This window comes from Salmo salar, chromosome 02 (assembly GCF_965601325.2).
Source record: "Salmo salar chromosome 02, fSalSal1, whole genome shotgun sequence".
Taxonomy (NCBI): Eukaryota; Metazoa; Chordata; class Actinopteri; order Salmoniformes; family Salmonidae; genus Salmo; species Salmo salar.
Window position 1 is genome coordinate 77,607,325 of NC_138292.1, and position 20,823 is coordinate 77,628,147.

Genomic DNA, 20,823 nt, shown 5'->3' on the forward strand with positions numbered 1-20,823 from the left:
CAGGGCATCGCTGGCATCGGAAAAACAGTCTCAGTGCAGAAGTTCATCCTTGACTGGGCAGAAGGAATAGCCAATCAGGATGTAGATTTTGTCTTCACACTTCCATTTAGGGACTTGAATTTGATCAAAGATGACTGCAATCTCTTGGAACTCCTGAGTGACTTCCACCCTGAACTAACAGATATGAAGGATGCGAAGAAGGTGGTTGACGGTAAAGTTGTGATCATCTTTGATGGCCTCGATGAAAGCCAACTTCCACTGTGTTTCCATAACAACAAGAGGTTGTCTAATGTAACCAAGACAACATCAGTGGACGTGCTGCTGACAAACCTCATCAAGGGGAATCTGCTTCCTTCTGCTCTCCTCTGGATAACCTCCCGACCAGCAGCAGTTGATAAGATACCCTCTGACTGTTTTGACCGTGTCACTGAAGTTCGAGGATTCAACGACCCACAGAAAGAAGAATACTTCAAGAAGAGATTCAGTGATGATGAGAACCTGGCCAGCAAAATCATCTCCCACATAAAGACATCAAAAATCCTCCACATCATGTGCCACATACCGGTCTTCTGTTGGATTACTGCCAATGTTTTGGGGGAAATGTTGAGCGAAAATGACCATGGAAAAGTCCCTCTGACTGAGATTTACATTCGCTTCCTACTCACTCTGACAAACATGAAGAACAAGAAGTACCATGGGGAAAACCAACCAGATCCTCGTAATCTGTCAGAGTCTGACATACAGATCATTCTGAAACTTGGAAAACTAGCCTTCCAAAACCTGGAAAAGAGCAATCGGGTGTTTTCTGAAGACTATTTGAGAGAGTGTGGCATTGATGTCAACGAAGCCTTCTTGCTCTCAGGGATGGGCACAGAGATCTTCAGAGGAGAGGACCCTATGTTTCAAGCAAAGATGTACAGCTTTGTGCATCTCACCATTCAAGAGTTCCTTGCAGCACTCTATGTTGCTTTCTCATATGCCAGTGAAAACGTCAACCCATTTCGTTTAAGAGACTACCAAGAGCTACCAAGAACAAATTACAGTGATTCTGGAGACACATATTTTGGAGACAGGGAGGATGACTACAGGGAGGATGACTACAGGGATGATGACTACAGTGATGATGACTACAGTGATGAGGGCTACATGGATGATAGCTGGAGTGAGGACGAAGACTACAGGCCACAACACAGAGGTTCTCAGCAGCAGCAGAAAACATTGCATGACTTGCAGAGGAGTGCGGTGGATGAATCTTTGAACAGCGAGACCGGTCACTTAGACCTCTTCCTCCGCTTCCTTCTGGGCATCTCACTGGAGTCCAATCAGATACTCTTGAAAAGCCTACAGCTCCAGACAGAGGGAGACACAGAGAGCATCCAGAAGACCATCCAGTACATCAAAGATAGACTTTCAGACAAAAAACAAAGACAATATCCTTCCCCAAAGAGGTACAACAATCTCTTTCTCTGTTTGAATGAGTTGAACGATACCTCGTTTGTGAATTAAATTAATGTCACGTCCTGACCCTGGTAAGAGGTCATTTTCCTTAGTAGAGTGGTCAGGGCATGACAGGTGGTTGTTTTGGGTGGTTTTGGGTTTTCTGTTTCTATGTGGGGGAGGTTTTGGGTTTTCTGTTTCTCCAGGAGGAGGAGCGGGACTAACCAGGATGGGGAATATCTGGAGTCATGGGCCTGGGAGGAGATCCTAGATGGGGCAGGACCGTGGACAAGGCCGGGAGAGTATCGCCGCCCGCCGGAGGAGATAGAGGCAGCTATGGTGGAACGGCGATACTGGGAGGAGCGGCTAGGAAGGCAACAGGAGGCCAAGAGGCAGCGGCAAATTATTTGGCTAAGGCTAAGCCAACTCCCCGTGCTTACCGTGGGGAGCAAGTGACTGAACAAGCACCGTGCTATGCGGTGATGCGCACTGTTTCGTCCATGCGCACTAACAGCCCGGTGCGCTCGGTACAACCTCCTCACAGTTGCCGTGCGCGAGGGGCCGTCAGCCAAGAAGAAGTGCGCCGGCTCAGCGTATCTGGTCTCCAGTGCGCCTCTTCGGCCCAGGTTATCCTGCGCCTGCTCTACGCACGGTACCCCCCATTCACCAGCGCAGCACAGTTCGTCCTGTACCTGCGCTCTGCCCGTGCTCGGCGAGAAGAACCATCCAGCCAGGACGGGGTGTGTCAGCCCCGAGCTCCAGACCTCCAGTGCGCCTCCATGGCCCAGTACGTCCTGTGCCTGCTCCTCGCACTCTTCCTCCAGTGCGCCTCCACAGCCCGGAACCTCCAGCGACGTTCCCCAGTCCGGAGCCTCCAGCGACGTTCCCCAGTCCAGAGCCTCCAGCGACGTTCCCCAGTCTGGAGCCTCCAGCGACGTTCCCCAGTCCGGAGCCTCCAGCGACGCTCCCCAGTCCAGAGCCTCCAGCGACGCTCCCTAGTCCGGAGCCTCCAGCGGCGGCCTGCAGCCCAGAGCCGTCAGCGGCGGCCTGCAGTCCAGAGCCTTCAGCGGCGGCCTGCAGCCCACATCCTCCAGCGGTGGTTGGCAGCGCAGAGCACACGGTATTGATCTACAGTCCGATTCCTCTAATAATCCACAGGTCGGTGGTACAGAAGCGGAGGGATCTGCGGGCGGAACGGGGGTTACGCCCTGATCCGGAGCCACCTCCGTTGCTGGAGGATCAGCGGGAGAGTGAAGTTCTGGGTGTAGCACATGAGCCGCCATAGAAGTTTGTCACCCTCTCTGCCCTCCCTTTGTGTTTGGGATTGTTTTTGTTGGGTTTTTGTTTGGGTGCAGTCGGAGTCTGCACCTTTGGGGGGGGGGGGTACTGTCACGTCCTGACCCTGGTAAGAGGTCATTTTTCCTTTATGGAGTGGTCAGGGCGTGACAGGTAGTTGTTTTGGGTGATTTGGGGTTTTCTGTTTCTATGTGGGGTTTTTCTAGATTTCTATTTCTATGTTTCGGCCAGGTATGGTTTCCAATCAGAGACAGCTGTCTATCGTTGTCTCTGATTGGAAGCCATACTTAGGCAGCCTGTTTTTCATGTGTGGGTGTGGGTAGTTGTTTTTCGTTTAGTAGTTTGGAAACCTGACGGAACTGTTGGCTGTCATTTTGCTTCTTTTGTAAAGTGTTCTATTTCTTCATTAAACTTCGAGATGAGCACTAAACACGCTGCGCCTTGGTCTACTCCATTTGACATCTGTGACAATTAACCTCTTAATAAATGGATTACTAGTCACCTTAAACAATGCCACTTTAAATAATGCCACTATAATAATGTTTACATATCTTACATTACTCATATCACATGTATGTACTGTAAATTCCGGACTATAAGCTGCAACTTTTTTCCCACGCTTTGAACCCCGCGGCTTAAACAATGACGCGGCTAATATATGAATTTTTCCCGCTTTCAATTTTTTTTTCTCCAAAAAAACACATTCTGTGATGTGCTCAGTTTTTTGCCAGCATGAAGCTTTCATTAGACCAATGAAATTGCCGAACGGGTTAAGGTCAAACAACTTTTTTGTTTACTGTTTAGATTAAATCGAGCGCTCTCAAACTTCCCATCATTCTGAATACGGTAGTCATTTTGTCACCCTCATCATGGCAAAGACACAGAGAAATGCATATGATGCAGCTTTCAAGTTGAAGGCGATTGATCTGGCTGTTGGAAAAGGAAATAGAGCTGCTGCACGGGAGCTTGGTCTTAATGAGTCGATGATAAGACATTGGAAACAGCAGCGTGAGGAATTGACTCAGTGCAAAAAGACAACTAAAGCTTACTGATTATTTTTTATTTTTTGTTACAAGCCGTGTTTCGTTAAAGCCTATTTATTTTTGTTACAAGCCGTGTTTCGTTAAAGCCTATTTATTTTTGTTACAAGCCGTGTTTCGTTAAAGCCTATTTATTTTTGTTACAAGCCGTGTTTCGTTAAAGCCTATTTATTTTTGTTACAAGCCGTGTTTCGTTAAAGCCTGTGTAAAGTTCATTTGTTTCAATGTACCGGTAGGCACCTGCGGCTTATAGACATGTGCGGCTTATTTATGTTCAAAATAATATTCTTTTTTAAATTCAGTGGGTGCGGCTTATATTCAGGTGCGCTTAATAGTCCGGAAATTACGGTACTGTATTTTATACCATCTACTGCACCTTGCCTATGCTGATCGGCCATTGCTCATCCATATACTTATATGTACATATTCTCATTCAACCCTTTATTTGTGTGTATTAGGTAGTTGTTGGGGAATTGTTAGATTACTTGTTAGATATTACTGCACTGTCGGAACTAGAAGCACAAGCATTTCGCTACACTCGCATTAACATCTGCTAACCGTGTGTATGTGACCTATAAAATTTGATTTGATATTTGATTTAGTACGGCTAAGAAAGAGAAACACTCTCAGGCTCATCGACTGTAGTCAGTGTGAGAGGGCCAACTGACAAATACGGCTGTGTAAGATGGCAGCCTGACTTTCCCACAGAAGAAACGGAAGAAACTTTGGAGGCAAAGCGTAAGGAAATGGAGCAGCTTTATTCCAGAGAAGGGCCAACAGGAGGTGACAGAGGACAACTCTCGCAGCTCATGCAAGCAACATTTTACTTACAGCGCTGTGCCATCAACGCTAGCCCAGCACCTAAGATAGCCGAGCTGAGGAGTAAGTGGCCATACCTTTTCACACATAAGGTTTGAAAAGGATGGAGCGAATGCAGTTGGCCTTGTGTTGTCCTCCTGCTGATGGTCCATTTCAAGGGAAGGGCGGATGCACTCCTACAGGCCAAGGTGAGTTTTACATTCATCTGCATCTTATGCATAAGATAAGAATTGTCTTTGTATTTTAGAAGTTTAAAATGATGATGTGCCAAATGTTCAAAATATGTGAATTGAAAGTTATAGTATTAGTTGTTTTATATCTTTCAGCCACAGCCACAGATGTGGAGGGATCAAATCCCCTGCCGGACTCACCAAGACTGATTGTTCAAGGTAGTATATCCAATAAGACTTTCTGTGTGAGTAATTGTTTTTAGACAGGGCCTTACAATAGCAATGTTTCACAGAGGTAATTGTGAAACATAAATGTGATCTGATTTCAGGTGACACAATGGCTGCTGCCAAATGGATGATAAGCATGGAGAAGAGGGTCATGATGTCGGCCCACTCCAACTTTGTGGCAGCACCGGTAGCTTTCTCTTTGCCTCATTCTACACCTTCAATCTGCAGTACCGAGGAGGAGGCTTCACACAACTTAGAGTTCATCCAAAGGTAAACAAAAAGATGCTTCTTCCTGGGGAGAATGCCATTGGGGGAGGGACTTTAAACTGAGGCGTTTTGTATCACAGCTTGGTTTGGCAGGTTCATTGAATCAAGATATGTTGATACATTTGAAAGGCTCCTTTGTGAGAGCATAAACACATAATGCGAAGGAATTATTTGAACTGGGGACAATGTACAGAGGTAATGCAGAGCACTTCAGACACTATTGAAGACATCAGGGGACATAATCATCTTTCTAAAATGTTGCTTGGATGTGCTCTTTGTTTTCACAGATGTTTTGCTGGAATCAATCCATCCACTGGCTCGATGATCGCCACAGCAGAGGTCGTCAGCAAGAAAACACAAAGTAGTGGAGAAGAAGAGACACAATTAATGTACGTCTGTACTCTGCTCAGGAAGATAATGCACTTTTAACAACTATAGGCTAGTTCTTCCTGGGCAAACATTTCAGTTATTTTAGTCAATTGTGAACTGCTCAAGTAAGTGTTTTATACCTTACGTGTTTGAAAATGATTCAGTATTAACTGAAATGGACACATTGTTGAGGAAGTAATGCTACTTTGGATGTTTGGAAATGTCTGGCATTTACTCAACTTGAGAAGGCCACCCTTATTAAAGCTTGAGTATGTAGTTTTGGGAAGGGTATAAAAAGGAAATCTGGGAATAAGACAAAATATCCATCGAGATCTTTTCTAACCATTATGTCACATAATTAAAAAGTCCAATGACCCTTACCAATACTACATACTCTGCGTTTAACCTGGGAGTGAAGGTAATGACAAGCCTCCTAAGATAAGGCCAGGCAGACATGTTGCACAAAACTCTGTTGAGAGTAGGACTACTACCCCTCTTAGTAGGAAACAAGATATATATATATTTGTTTTGAGCTCAAAGCGAGGCAATGCAATTTTTTTGTTACCTGTGTCTGAAAGGTTACTTTTACGTCAAAAGCTAAGATACATACAGTAAACCAGTGCCTTATCTGTAATTCTGTCACTTTCTATGCTGAAACAGTTATAAACATGCACCTTATTCAGGACCTTGAGTTAACATTAATATCACTATGAGTTCACATGCTGCTGCTGAGAAACTTTATATCTCCGTTTTTTATTTTATGAACGAAAATTATAAAGATATTTACGAAGATAAATAAGTGCTTTTAATAAGAGCTTGACTGTTTCCGTCTCTCTCTACAGAGACAAGTCATCCAGCTACTGGTGAGTCACACAAAAATGTGTACATTCTCAAAAGAAATAGAGAAACACATTGAGTCAATTTCAGTGAGTCAAACCTCTGTACTTATTTGAGATGAACAGATACAGCGCTGCTAAAAAACACCAAATTTTAATCTCCATTATAGTTCACTTTTCGTCTGCGTTTTGCGACATTTAAAACACAGCGGTGTCCTAAACTTTATCCTATTTAAAGTGAATTTATTATGCTAATATCATGAATTGACCTTGTAAAGAAGTCACATATTTAAATCTTCAAATGTTTAGGCTACGTAGCATCCTCTACATTGGGAGTACTAGGTTACGTACTGTACAAAAACAACCCAGGATGAGTCAACCGGCATGAAGAACACATGGTTTAGTTTGGGCACTTTCATTGGTTTGGCATTTGGCAATGTGAAACCGACCAGACCACATGAAAACCATACAATGTAGCAAATAAACAAACTGATTAGAACTATAGCAAACTAACTTTGTGTGAAAACGCCCATAGTGACATATAACAGACACTAGAACGGCCCACTCGGACTAACAAACCACTCAATATCTCTATATTTTTTCTAATTAGAAGTAGACCTGCAAGGACTGAAAAACAACCTCAAGTCCAACATGAGGAAGAGGTTTGGGAACATCTTTGAGAGCATTGCAAAACGTGGAAATCCAACATTGCTCAATGAGATCTATACAGAACTCTATATCACAGCTGGGGAATCCAACATTGCTCAACAAGATCTATACAGAACTCGATATCACAGCTGGGGAATCCAACATTGCTCAACAAGATCTATACAGAACTCGATATCACAGCTGGGGAATCCAACATTGCTCAACAAGATCTATACAGAACTCTATAACACAGCTGGGGAATCCAACATTGCTCAACAAGATCTATACAGAACTCGATATCACAGCTGGGGAATCCAACATTGCTCAACAATATCTATACAGAACTCGATATCACAGCTGGGGAATCCAACATTGCTCAACAAGATCTATACAGAACTCTATAACACAGCTTGGGAATCCAACATTGCTTGACAAGATCTACACAGAGCTCTACATCACAGCTGGGGAATCCAACATTGCTTGACAAGATATACACAGAGCTCTACATCACAGCTGGGGAGAGTGAAGGGGTTAATAAAGAGCATGAGGTTCAGCAGATTGAAGATACAGCTCGGACCACAGCATTTCAAGACCATGCAATCACTGCAATGACATCTTCAAATCCATATTCCAACATATATTTGACCTCTTGGGGATGTCATTCGAAAACATAATGTTAAATTTCACTGCTATGCGGACGACACACAGCGGTACATTTCAATGAAACATGGTGAAGCCCCAAAATTGCCCTCGCTAGAAGCCTGTGTTTCAGACATAAAGAAGTGGATGGCTGCAAACTTTCTACTTTTAAACTCGGACAAAACAGAGATGCTTGTTCTAGGTCCCAAGAAACAAAGAGATCTTCTGTTGAATCTGACAATTAATCTGGATGGTTGTACAGTCGTCTCAAATAAAACTGTGAAGGACCTCGGCGTTACTCTGGACCCTGATCTCTCTTTTGAAGAACATATCAAGACTGTTTCAAGGACAGCTTTTTTACATCTACGTAACATTGCAAAAATCAGAAACTTTCTGTCCAAAAATGACGCAGAAAAATGTATCCATGCTTTTGTTACTTCTAGGCTGGACTACTGCAATGCTCTACTTTCCGGCTACCCGGATAAAGCACTAAATAAACTTCAGTTAGTGCTAAATACGGCTGCTAGAATCCTGACTAGAACCAAAAAATGTGATCATATTACTCCAGTGCTAGCCTCCCTACACTGGCTTCCTGTTAAGGCAAGGGATGATTTCAAGGTTTTACTGCTAACCTACAAAGCATTACATGGGCTTGCTCCTACCTATCTTTCCGATTTGGTCCTGCCGTACATACCTACACGTACGCTACGGTCACAAGACGCAGGCCTCCTAATTGTCCCTAGAATTTCTAAGCAAACGGCTGGAGGTAGGGCTTTCTCCTATAGAGCTCCATTTTTATGGAATGGTCTGCCTACCAATGTGAGAGACGCAGACTCAGTCTCAACCTTTAAGTCTTTACTGAAGACTTATCTCTTCAGTAGGTCCTATGATTAAGTATAGTCTGGCCCAGGAGTGTGAAGGTGAACGGAAAGGCTGGAGCAACGAACCGCCCTTGCTGTCTCTGCCTTGCCGGTTCCCCTCTTTCCACTGGGATTCTCTGCCTCTAACCCTTTTACAGGGGCTGAGTCACTGGCTTACTGGTGTTCTTCCATGCCGTCCATGGGAGGGGTGCGTCACTTGAGTGGGTTGAGTCACTGACGTGGTCTTCCTGTCTGGGTTGGCGCCCCCCCTTGGGTTGTGCCATGGCGGAGATTGCTGTGGGCTATACTCGGCCTTGTCTTAGGACGGTAAGTTGGTGGTTGGAGACATCCCTCTAGTGGTGTGGGGGCTGTGCTTTGGCAAAGTGGGTGGGGTTATATCCTGCCTGTTTGGCCCTGTCCGGGGGTATCATCGGATGGGGCCACAGTGTCTTCTGATCCCTCCTGTCTCAGCCTCCAGTATTTATGCTGCAGTAGTTTATGTGTCGGGGGGGCTAGGGTCAGTCTGTTACATCTGGAGTATTTCTCTTGTCTTATCCGGTGTCCTGTGTGAATTTAAATATGCTCTCTCTAATTCTCTCTTCTCTCTTTCTGTCTTTCTCTCGGAGGACCTGAGCCCTAGGACCATGCATCAGGACTACCTGGTATGATGACTCCTTGCTGTCCCCAGTCCACCTGGCCGTGCTGCTGCTCCAGTTTCAACTGTTCTGCCTGCGGCTATGGAACCCTGACCTGTTCACCGGACGTGCTTGTTGCACCCTCGACAACTACTATGATTATTATTATTTGACCATGCTGGTCATTTATGAACATTTTAACATCTTGACCATGTTCTGTTATAATATCCACCCTGCACAGCCAGAAGAGGACTGGCCACCCCTCATAGCCTGGTTCCTCTCTAGGTTTCTTCCTAGGTTTTTGGCCTTTCTAGGGAGTTTTTCCTAGGGAGTTTTCCCTAGCCACCGTGCTTCTTTCACATGCTTTGCTTGCTGTTTGGGGTTTTAGGCTGTGTTTCTGTACAGCACTTTGAGATATCAGCTGATGTACGAAGGGCTATATAAAAATAAATTTGATTGATTTGATTGAAGAGGCATCCGTCAGAACTGTGCTGACGAAGGGTATCGCTGGCATCGGAGAATCAGTCTCAGTGCAGAAGTTCATCCTTGACTGGGCAGAAGGAAAAGCCAATCAGGATGTAGATAGTCTTCACCCTTCCGTTCTATTCCATTCGTAACAAAGTTAACCAGTACAGTCTGTTGGAGCTCCTGAGTGACTTCCACCCTGAACTTTTAAATATGAAGGACACAAAGAAGGTGGCCGACGGTAAAGTCATGTTCATCTTGGATGGTCTGGATGAAAGTCAACTTCCACTGGATTTCCATGACAACAAGAGGTTGTCTAATGTAACCAACACAACATCAGTGGACGTGCTGCTGACAAACCTCATCAAGGGGAATCTGAAAGACCCACAGAAAGAAGAATACTTCAAGAAGAGATTCAGTGATGATGAAAACCTGTCCAGCAAAATCATCTCACACATGAAGACATAGAGGAGTCTCTTCATCATGTGTCACATTCCAGTCTTCTGTTGGATTACTGCCATGGTTCTTAGGAACATGTTCTGAAGAAGTCCCTAAAACTCTGACTGAGATGTACATTCGCTTCCTTCTCACTCTGACAAACATGAAGTATCACGAGAAAAATGAATCAGATCCTCGTAATCTGTCACTTTGTTATCGGTCAGTCTGTTGTCCCCACATGCTTCAAGATGGCCACCATTGTCCCTGTACCTAAGAAAGCAAAGGTAATTGAACTAAATGACTATCGCCCGTTGCACTCACCTCTGTCATCATGAAGTGTTTTGAGAGACTAGTCAAGGATCATATCACCTCCACCTTACCTGCCACCCGAGACCCACTTCAATTTGCTTTCCGCCCAATAGATCCACAGACGATGCAATCGCCACCACACTGCACACTGCTCTGTCCCATCTGGACAAGAGGAATACCTATGTAAGAATGCTGTTCATTGACTATAGCTCAGCATTCAACACCATAGTACCCTCCAAGCTCATCATCAAGCACGAGGCCATGGGTCTGAACCTCGCCCTGTGCAACTGGGTCCTGGACTTCCTGACGGGTTGCCCCCAGGTGGTGAAGGAGGAAACAACACTTCTTCGCTGATCCTTAACCCTGGGGCCCCACAAGGGTGTGTGCTCAGCCCTCTCCTGTACTCCCTGTTCACCCGTGACTGCGTGGCCAAGCACGCCTCAAATTCAATCATCAAGTTTGCAGACGACACAACAGTAGTAGGCTTGATTACCAACAACGATGAGACAGCCTACAGGGAGGAGGTGAGGGCTCTGGGAGTGTGGTGCCAGGAACATAACATCTCACTCAACGTCAACAAAACTAAGCAGATGATCGTGGACTTCAGGAAACAGCAGAGGGAGCACCCCCTTATCCACATCGTTGGGACCACAGTGGAGAAGGTGGAAAGCTTCAAGTTCCTCGGCATACACATCACTGACTAACTGAAATGGTCCACCCACAGAGACAGTGTGGTGAACAAGGGGCAACAGTGTCTCTTCAACCTCAGGAGGCTAAAGAAATTGTCTTAACACCTAAAACTCTCACAAACTTTTACAGATGCACAATTGAGAGCATCCTGTCGGGCTGTATCACCGCCTGATACGGCAACAACACCGCCCACAACCGCAAAGCTCTCCAGAGGGTGGTGCAGTCTGCCCAACGCATTACCGGTGGCAAATCTCCACCCTCCATAGGAAGGCCAAAAAGATCATCAAGGACATCAACCACCCGAGCCACTGCCTGTTTACCCCGCTATCATCCAGAAGGCAAGGTCAGTACAGGTGCATCAAAGCTGGGACCGAGAGACTGAAAAACAGCTTCTATCTCAAAGCCATCAGACTGTTAAACAGCCATCTACAACACATCAGAGGCTGCTGCCTATAGAGATAGATTAGGAATCACTGTCCACTTTAAGGAAATTAAACACTAGCCACTTTAATAATGTTTACGTATCTTGCATTACTCATCTCATATGTGTAAACTGTACTCTGTACTATTCTACGGTATCTTAGTCACTTTAATTGTGTGTAAATATTACATCACCCATTTCATATGTATATACTGTATTCTATACTATGCCACTGTATCTTAGTCCAATGCCGCTCTGACATATGTATATATATATTCTTATCCATTCCTTACTTAGATTTACGTGCATTTTGGGTATATGTTGTGAAACTGTTAGATATTACTTGTTAAATATTACTACACTGTCGGAGCTAGAAGCACAAGCATTTCGCTACACCTGGAATAACATCTGCTAAACATGTGTATGTGACCAATACATTGGATTTGATTTGTACAGATTATTCTGAAGCTTGGAAAACTAGCCTTCCAAAACTTGGAAAAGAGCAATCTGGTGTTGCTGAAGACGATCTGAGAGAGTGTGGCATTGATGTCAACGAAGCCTTCTTGCTCTCAGGGATGTGCAGAGATCTTCAGAGAGGAGGACCCAATGTTTAGAACAAAGACATACAGCTTTGTGCATCTCACCGTTCAAGAGTTCTTCGCTGCACTCTACGTTTCCTACATTTATGTAACTGAAAATGTGAACCTCGTTCATTTCAAGACATACGAGGTTACCGGTTCCTCTTGATGAGGAAGACATCCTCCCTCAACCTGAAGGTTCTCAGAGAACATTGTTTGACTTGCAGAGGAGTGCTGTGGACGAAGCGTTGAAGAGCGAGACCGGTCATCTCGACCTCTTCCTCCGCTTCCTTCTGGGCATCTCACTGGAGTCCAATCAGATCCTCTTGAAAAGCCTACAGCTCCAGACAGAGGGAGACACAGAGAGCATCCAGAAGACAATCCAGTACCTCAAGGATAAGCTCTCACCTGGCAACCATGGCAACCAGATTTTTTAGACGTTTTGAAGCAGTACTCCTCGGAGCAGTGTATCAATCTCCTTCTCTGTTTGATGGAGTTGAACAATAACTCGCCGGTGGAGGAAATTCAAAGTCAGACTGAGAGGAAGTTGACCCCTGGTCAGGGTTCAGCGCTGGCCTACATGCTGCTGATGTCAGAGGAGGCGCTGGGTGAATTTAACATGAGAAAATACTGGTCCCGGCAGGAAGGCTATGGAAGTTCAGATGTTATTTATCATCGGTTTGCTTTGCAAGCATTTCCAAGAATGCCATGATTACATACAAGCCAAGTCCAGGCCAATGTCTGCAAAGTAATAAGGCACCATTTTAAAACCCAAATGAAGCAGAATAGTTTGTGGTAGGAGGGCTGCAGTTGACGTGTTCTATTACCTTGGAAGTGTTTTTTGTTTTGCATTCATTCACATGATTCTAATCTGATCTGTTTAAACCCACCTGTGAAGTAATTCTAAGTAAGTGAGGAAATTTAATCATAGAATTATATGCATAAATTACCCAATAATTTGCATTGGAAATTGCACATTTTTTGTTGGTATTCCTAGGTTTGTGGGATGCGTTCTCAAAGAGGACTGCTATGATACGTTAGGCTCATCTCTGGTGTCGGAGAACAGCCGTCTGACAGAACTGGATCTCAGCTACAACAAACTGACAGACACCGGGGTGGAGAGGAAGTCCACTGGGCTTATGAGTCCACACTGTAAACTGAAGATACTGAGGTGGGATATTTATCACAAGTGTTTCGAATAATGCCAATCCCTACAGCCCATTCAATTCGATATTCTCTCACACCAGACTTGTCCATTGTGAGGCCACTTTCTGTGGAAGTCTGGCCCCTGCTCTAGCAGCCTCCCAGCTGGATGAACTGCATCTGAGCTGCAACACCCTGGGCGACATGGGACTGAAGCGGCTCTCTGCTGGACTGGAGGATCCACACTGTCAGATACAGAAACTGGGGTGACAAATTATGATAGTAAAACGCTGTTAAAAAAATATGAATAAAATAAATGTATGTGTGTGGTATATATAGTTTTATTTTATATTCTGTATTCTTTGTATGAATTTGGGACCAAAATCTTATTTCAAACTTTCTCTCACTAACTCCATTCCCCAACTCTCTCCCTCATTCCTCTCTTAGACTGAGGCAGTGTAATCTATCTGAGATATCCTGTGAGTCCCTAGCCTCTCTCCCTCGTTCTTCTCTTAGACTGAGGCAGTGTAATCTATCTGAGATATCCTGTGAGTCCCTGGCCTCTGTCCTGTGTTCAAACTCAACCTTGAGAGAGCTGGACCTGAGAGACAACGACTTGGGGGATTCAGGAGTGGAGCGACTCTCTGCTGCACTGAGGGGACCCTCGCTGTGCCTTGCAGGTTTCCAATGCCAACTGCTCTCTGCAGGCTGTCTGGTCACAGAGGAAGGCTGTGCTTCTCTGGCCTCAGCTCTGAGGTCAAACCCGTCCTACCTGAGAGAACTGGACCTGAGCTTCAATCACCCAGGGGACTCCTGAGTGAAGCTGCTCTCTGCTGGACTGAAGAAACTCAGGTAAATGGAAAATGTTGCTTCTGTTAACACCTCATTGCTCATTGGGCTTTCAAGACCCTATTTTATATAGTGAAATCATCAAGGTAGTCTCCACTGTAATCAGGTTCAATCGGCCCTACCTGACAAGTTAGTGTAGGAGGAGGAGCCACGTTGTAGACTGGAGGAAGTAGATTTCCCCACTTTGAATACCGCTGAACAAATGACAACAATGACTGGAAGAACTGTGTGAACAGCACAATGAAGTCTGTTAGACAGACTGAGTCTGTCTGTCTGTCTGTCTCTGTCTGTTTCTCAGTCTGTCTGTCTGTCTGTCTCTCTCAGTCTGTCTCTCTCTGTCTGTCTCTCTCTCAGTCTGTCTCTCGCTCAGTCTGTCTCTCGCTCAGTCTGTCTCTCGCTCAGTCTGTCTGTTCTTCTGCCTCTCCTATAGTGTGGAACATGGTGGAGAAAACAGGATCAAAACCAGGCATGAGAAAATGTGAGTCTGAATACAAATCTGAATATGATGTACAGGAACCTGTCCAGCCCCAACATGTTATTGCACATTTGAATCACCATCAGTATGCAAAACATCTGACAGATGACTACACCTTTGTTGTAGAGTTTCCTATGCTCATTCCTGTGTGTTTTTTTCTGTAGCTGCTTGTGAGCTCACCATGGACCCTGGTTGCATAGCCAGTGTCTGAGGAGAACAAGAGATTAGAGTGGAGACAGATTCCAGGGATAGTAAACTTCAACGACTTCCACTACTCCCAGGATGTGCGCTGTACCCAGGGCCTGTCTGGAGGCTGTTTATACTGGCAGGTTGAGGGGACCGGCGCCTTTTCTATTGGGGTGACGTTCACAGAAAACAGACCGAGGATGTGTGCTGTACCCAGGGCCTGTCTGGAGGCTGTTTATACTGGCAGGCTGAGGGGACCAAAGAGAACATCTTTTGATTATTATCTCTCCTGTTACGACGACAGCTGCAATTTTTCAAGACAGATAAATAACATCCACCTCAATGTGGCGATCATCCCCACCTCCAAGTGTGGCGATCATCCCCACCTCCAAGTGTGGCGATCATCCCCACCTCCAAGTGTGGCGATCATCCCCACCTCCAAGTGTGGCGATCATCCCCACCTCCAAGTGTGGCGATCATCCCCACCTCCAAGTGTGGCGATCATCCCCACCTCCAAGTGTGGCGATCATCCCCACCTCCAAGTGTGGCGATCATCCCCACCTCCAAGTGTGGCGATCATCCCCACCTCCAAGTGTGTGAGGGTGTTTCTGGCTGGCCCTCTGTCCTTCTACGGTGTCTCCTCAGACATTCTGACCCATCTGTACACGATACTCAACATGCCGTTGTTCACTGAGCCTAGATATCCAGCATTCAAGACTCCCAAAGTGGGAGAGTTTGGCTCTCTCAGAATACAAACCGTGTGATCCGATTCACAACCAGGGAGAGTTTGGCTCTCTCAGAATACAAACCGTGTGATCCGATTCACAACCAGGGAGAGTTTGGCTCTCTCAGAATACAAACCGTGTGATCCGATTCACAACCAGGGAGAGTTTGGCTCTCTCAGAATACAAACCGTGTGATCCGATTCACAACCAGGGAGAGTTTAGCTCCGTCTGACTCACTATATTGCCAAGTGCTAATCAGCCGGGCCTAGAGGCTGGGCCGGTCATTGTACTGTGTGTGACCTTAATGTTGTTCTATTGTGTTGTCAGCCACTCCAAATAATAATATGATGATGCCAAGATGATTCAATAATGATGTATTACTGATATGAAGATGATGATGACGTAAATCAGAGATGGGCAACTGGCGGTGCTGCCCACCCTTTTGAAGGCGCGCGGATAAAAATAAATAACGCTAAGTCGAAGTCTCAACTTATATCATTCAGCTTTGAGTGAGGAACCAGTCTTTGGACAGTCACTGGATGTTGTAATGAGCAGATGCTAATCTGACATCTGGAATTGTTTTAAGATGGTCATACTATGGATCATTTAGCTTTTTGATTTAGAATTTTAGGACCCCTTTAGGCATCAACAAAAATATATAAAACAAATATTTGATTAAATATAGCATTTGGCCTTTACTACTATAGCACAGAGAAAAGCATTGAATAACACATTCACAAATGGCAAAAAGGACAGTCCAAAAATAAATCAAAAGAAACAAGGTTTTAAAGTGTCTGTCCTAAATCTAGGAGATACAAGAAAGCTCATGAAATATTTTTGTTGTTTTTTACACATATTTAACCCCTTATTTGGGTAGGCTCAAAACTACCTCCATACTTACATTCATTTTTTAAAACCGTTCCCTTCAGATGAGTCCCGTTCCCTTCAGATGAGTCCCGTTCCCTTCAGATGAGTCCCGTGGCACTTATGGGGGTCATAGAGCAAAACGGAGGGAACACCATCCTGTTCGTGAGTCTCGGACGTTAGACATTTTCGTGAGAAGACTGATTTTCGGGATGTCTCATGGTCTGACGAACACCGCTCTGCCACCTTTCACCGCAGACTTGGAAATGAGACACTGTTGGATGTGGTGGATTGAGACACATCTAATGAAAAAAAAACTGATCTCTACCTTAAATTGACGGATTTTGATTGGGATTTTTCTATGTAACACCGTTGCGTCAATCGCCTCTAGGGGGTTAACTCCTGAGGTGCTGACCTGTTGCACCCTCTATAACCACTTTGATTATTATTGGACCCTGCTGGTCATCTATGAACGTTTTAACATCTTGAAGAATGATCTGGCCTTAATGTCCATGTACTCTTATAATCTCAACCCGGCACAGTCAGAAGAGGACTGGCCACCCCTCAGAGCCTGGTTCCTCAGTAGGTTTCCTCCTAGGTTCCTTCCTAGGAGTTTTTCCTAGTCACCTTGCTTCTGTTTGGGGTTTTTGGCTGGGTTTCTGTATAAGCATATTGACATCTGTTCATGTAAAAAGGGCTTTATAAATAAATGTGATTGATTGAGGAGTGGGAGGAGGGAGGAGAGTGATTCTATATCAGCAGGGATGGGCACATTTTGGGGGGGGATTTCAGGGGGGGCTGATTTGTTTGTTCGATTTGTTGGTGGAAAAAGGTCAGTTATTAAAATATACAAGTCCATCATTCTTCCATTCTTTCTATCTGGTTGAAGACGTTCAAGTGTGGCCTGAAGGTGTTTTCTAACCCCCCCTTTTTAGAATGCACACAAAGATGAACAGTCAGCTAGAATGCAGTGTAACCTGTCAAACCTGTCTGGTGATGACAACACTAAAGTTACTTGACAGCTTCTGATCAGTAATGTAACAGGTGGGTTAGAATCTGATCCTCGATCTGATCTTAGTCCTGACTCGGGGAAGAACAGGTGTGTTACTGTCATACAGCATTTTGACTGAGACACAGAGGAGACCTGAAGACTTGACAGACAGCAGACTGACACGACACACAACTACAGTGAGTATATATGTGTGTGAGAGAGAGAGAGATGTTTTGAAAGTTTATTTGTATGTTGGTTTTGTTTACCATGTCTAAGTGTATATGTCTTTCCCAATGTTTGTTTCATGTCCAAGTTCAGCTGTTTGTTTAGGTGTGTGTGTGTGTGTGTGTGTGTGTGTGTGTGTGTGTACATGCAAATTAGTAGTCTCGCATTATGTCTGTTTTGGGTCATTTGAATTTAGTATTAATGAACCGTTTGCTATTATGTCATTCCAGATCAGTACACAAGAACCTCTGCTCTCTTCCTCCCCCTCCTCTCCCCCTGTCTGCTATGGGGGGCTCCTCCTCTAAGAAGACTGTATTCGGGGGGAGAAAGAAGAAACAGGACTCAGTGTTGACCTGGAGTGAACTGAAAGAGGCACTATCCAGTAAGAAACAGAAGAGAAGCATCATTCTTCCTACTCTGGACAAACTGTCAGTGGATAACCTGAAGAGGGAGGTCCTTACTCCCAATAATACGTTTTCAGTGGCCGGGAAGAGGAAGGAGTCGCTGTCAATCAAGAGGCTGTCATTGGGTAACTCTAGGAAGGAGTCCGTGTCACCGAAGAGTCTTTCGCTGGGTAAGAGGAAGAAAGGAGAACAGAAGATATTCTCTCTGGTTAACACCAAGAAGGAGTCACCTCCACCAACCAAAAAGATATTCTCTCTGGTTAACACCAAGGAGTCACCTCCACCAACCAAAAAGATATTCTCTCTGCTTAACACCAAGAAGGAGTCACCTCCACCAACCAAAAAGATATTCTCTCTGGTTAACACCAAGAAGGAATCACCTCCACCAACCAAAAAGATATTCTCTCTGGTTAACACCAAGGAGTCACCTCCACCAACCAAAAAGATATTCTCTCTGCTTAACACCAAGAAGGAATCACCTCCACCAACCAAAAATATATTCTCTCTGGTTAACACCAAGGAGTCACCTCCACCAACCAAAAAGATATTCTCTCTGGTTAACACCAAGAAGGAATCACCTCCACCAACCAAAAAGATATTCTCTCTGGTTAACACCAAGGAGTCACCTCCACCAACCAAAAAGATATTCTCTCTGATTAACACCAAGAAGGAATCACCTCCACCAACCAAAAAGATATTCTCTCTGATTAACACCAAGAAGGAATCACCTCCACCAACCAAAAAGATATTCTCTCTGGTTAACACCAAGGAGTCACCTCCACCAACCAAAAAGATATTCTCTCTGCTTAACACCAAGAAGGAATCACCTCCACCAACCAAAAAGATATTCTCTCTGGTTAACACCAAGAAGGAATCACCTCCACCAACCAAAAAGATATTCTCTCTGATTAACACCAAGAAGGAATCACCTCCACCAACCAAAAAGATATTCTCTCTGATTAACACCAAGAAGGAATCACCTCCACCAACCAAAAAGATATTCTCTCTGCTTAACACCAAGAAGGAATCACCTCCACCAACCAAAAAGATATTCTCTCTGGTTAACACCAAGGAGTCACCTCCACCAACCAAAAAGATATTCTCTCTGCTTAACACCAAGAAGGAATCACCTCCACCAACCAAAAAGATATTCTCTCTGGTTAACACCAAGGAGTCACCTCCACCAACCAAAAAGATATTCTCTCTGCTTAACACCAAGAAGGAATCACCTCCACCAACCAAAAAGATATTCTCTCTGGTTAACACCAAGAAGGAATCACCTCCACCAACCAAAAATATATTCTCTCTGGTTAACACCAAGAAGGAATCACCTCCACCAACCAAAAAGATATTCTCTCTGGTTAACACCAAGGAGTCACCTCCACCAACCAAAAAGATATTCTCTCTGATTAACACCAAGAAGGAATCACCTCCACCAACCAAAAAGATATTCTCTCTGATTAACACCAAGAAGGAATCACCTTTTCCACCACCAGCCAAAAATATATTCTCTCTGGTTAATATCAAGAAGGAATCACCTCCCAAAGAGAGATTATCCCTGGCAAATGTTAACCCCTTACTTTAAACCTGACCTAGGCCCTGGACAGAGAGACAGATGGATGGATGGACAGGCAGTCAGACAGACAAGCAGACAGGACAGAGAAAATCAGATGGACAGACAGAGAGAGAGACAGGTGGACAGACAGAGACAGATGGACAGACAGAGAGACAAGTGGAAAGAGACAGATAAGTGGACAGAGAGACAGAGTCGGCCATCATTGTAAATAAGAATTTGTTCTTCACTGACTTGCCTAGTTAAAAAATGTAAAGATGGACAGACACAGAGAGTGTTTAGCTTCTAGTTTGTGTCCTTATTCTCATTCCTTGCAGCATCATAAAGACAGACATGATCAAGCGATGGCCGCACCCAGCTGCACGATGCCTCCAGGCATAACCAAGCGATCAGGCAGACAGACACAGATTAGAAATATATTCATTTTTCTGGCTTTATTTTCAGAGATATTTTGGTACAAAAATAAAACAAAATCAGTAAGATTTTTAAATGAAAGAAAAAAAAAAGTTTCTCTAAAATGTTGTATTTTTTTTATTTTGGGGGGAAATTATTTTTTATGGGGAAAAATGTTTTCATATGTGCTTATGATAATAATGCATATTAACAGTCATATCTAAATATTTAGAATATTCATAACCAGCATTAACCTTTTATAGTTTCTCAGTTAGAAACATTTTCCCTTTTCAGAGATGATTTCAGCCAGTAATGGTGAGAATAATCTCTCCTTTCTCCTTAAAGGTGCACTCGTTCACTACAGAGTCAGAGAGAGACAGGTGGACGGACAGTCAGCGAGAGACAGGTGGACGGACAGTCAGCGAGAGACAGGTGGACGGACAGTCAGCGAGAGACAGGTGGACTGAGTCAGAGAGAGAGACAGTGGACAGACAGTCAAAGAGAGAGACAGGTGGACTGAGTCAGAGAGAGAAAGACAGGTGGACTGAGTCAGAGAGAGAGAGACAGGTGGACTGAGTCAGAGAGAGAGACAGGTGGACTGAGTCAGAGAGAGAGACAGTGGACAGACAGTCAAAGAGAGAGACAGGTGGACTGAGTCAGAGAGAGAGAGACAGGTGGACTGAGTCAGAGAGAGAGACAGGTGGACTGAGTCAGAGAGAGACAGGTGGACTGAGTCAGAGAGAGAGACAGGTGGACTGAGTCAGAGAGAGAGAGACAGGTGGACTGAGTCAGAGAGAGAGAGACAGGTGGACTGAGTCAGAGAGAGAGACAGGTGGACTGAGTCAGAGAG

At 44.7% G+C, this 20,823-nt stretch overlaps 1 protein-coding gene across 2 annotated transcripts; it reads left to right on the plus strand.

The window, feature by feature from the left end:
* Window positions 1-17,466: 17,466 nt before the first annotated feature.
* LOC145862596 (uncharacterized) lies at window positions 17,467-20,608 on the plus strand. 2 transcript variants are annotated; one of them, XR_014382088.1, is made up of 3 exons: window positions 17,467-17,575; window positions 17,834-20,353; window positions 20,406-20,608. XR_014382088.1 is itself a non-coding variant. In XM_082967297.1 (2 exons), the coding sequence occupies exon 2, from the start codon at window positions 17,889-17,891 to the stop codon at window positions 19,590-19,592; it is 1,704 nt and encodes a 567-aa protein (XP_082823423.1). In that variant the 5' UTR covers window positions 17,467-17,575; window positions 17,834-17,888; the 3' UTR covers window positions 19,593-20,608. The 2 variants fall into 2 exon arrangements, 1 of the variants encoding a protein (XP_082823423.1); XM_082967297.1 differs by having other exon boundaries at window positions 17,834-20,608.
* The last annotated feature ends 215 nt before the right edge of the window (window positions 20,609-20,823 follow it).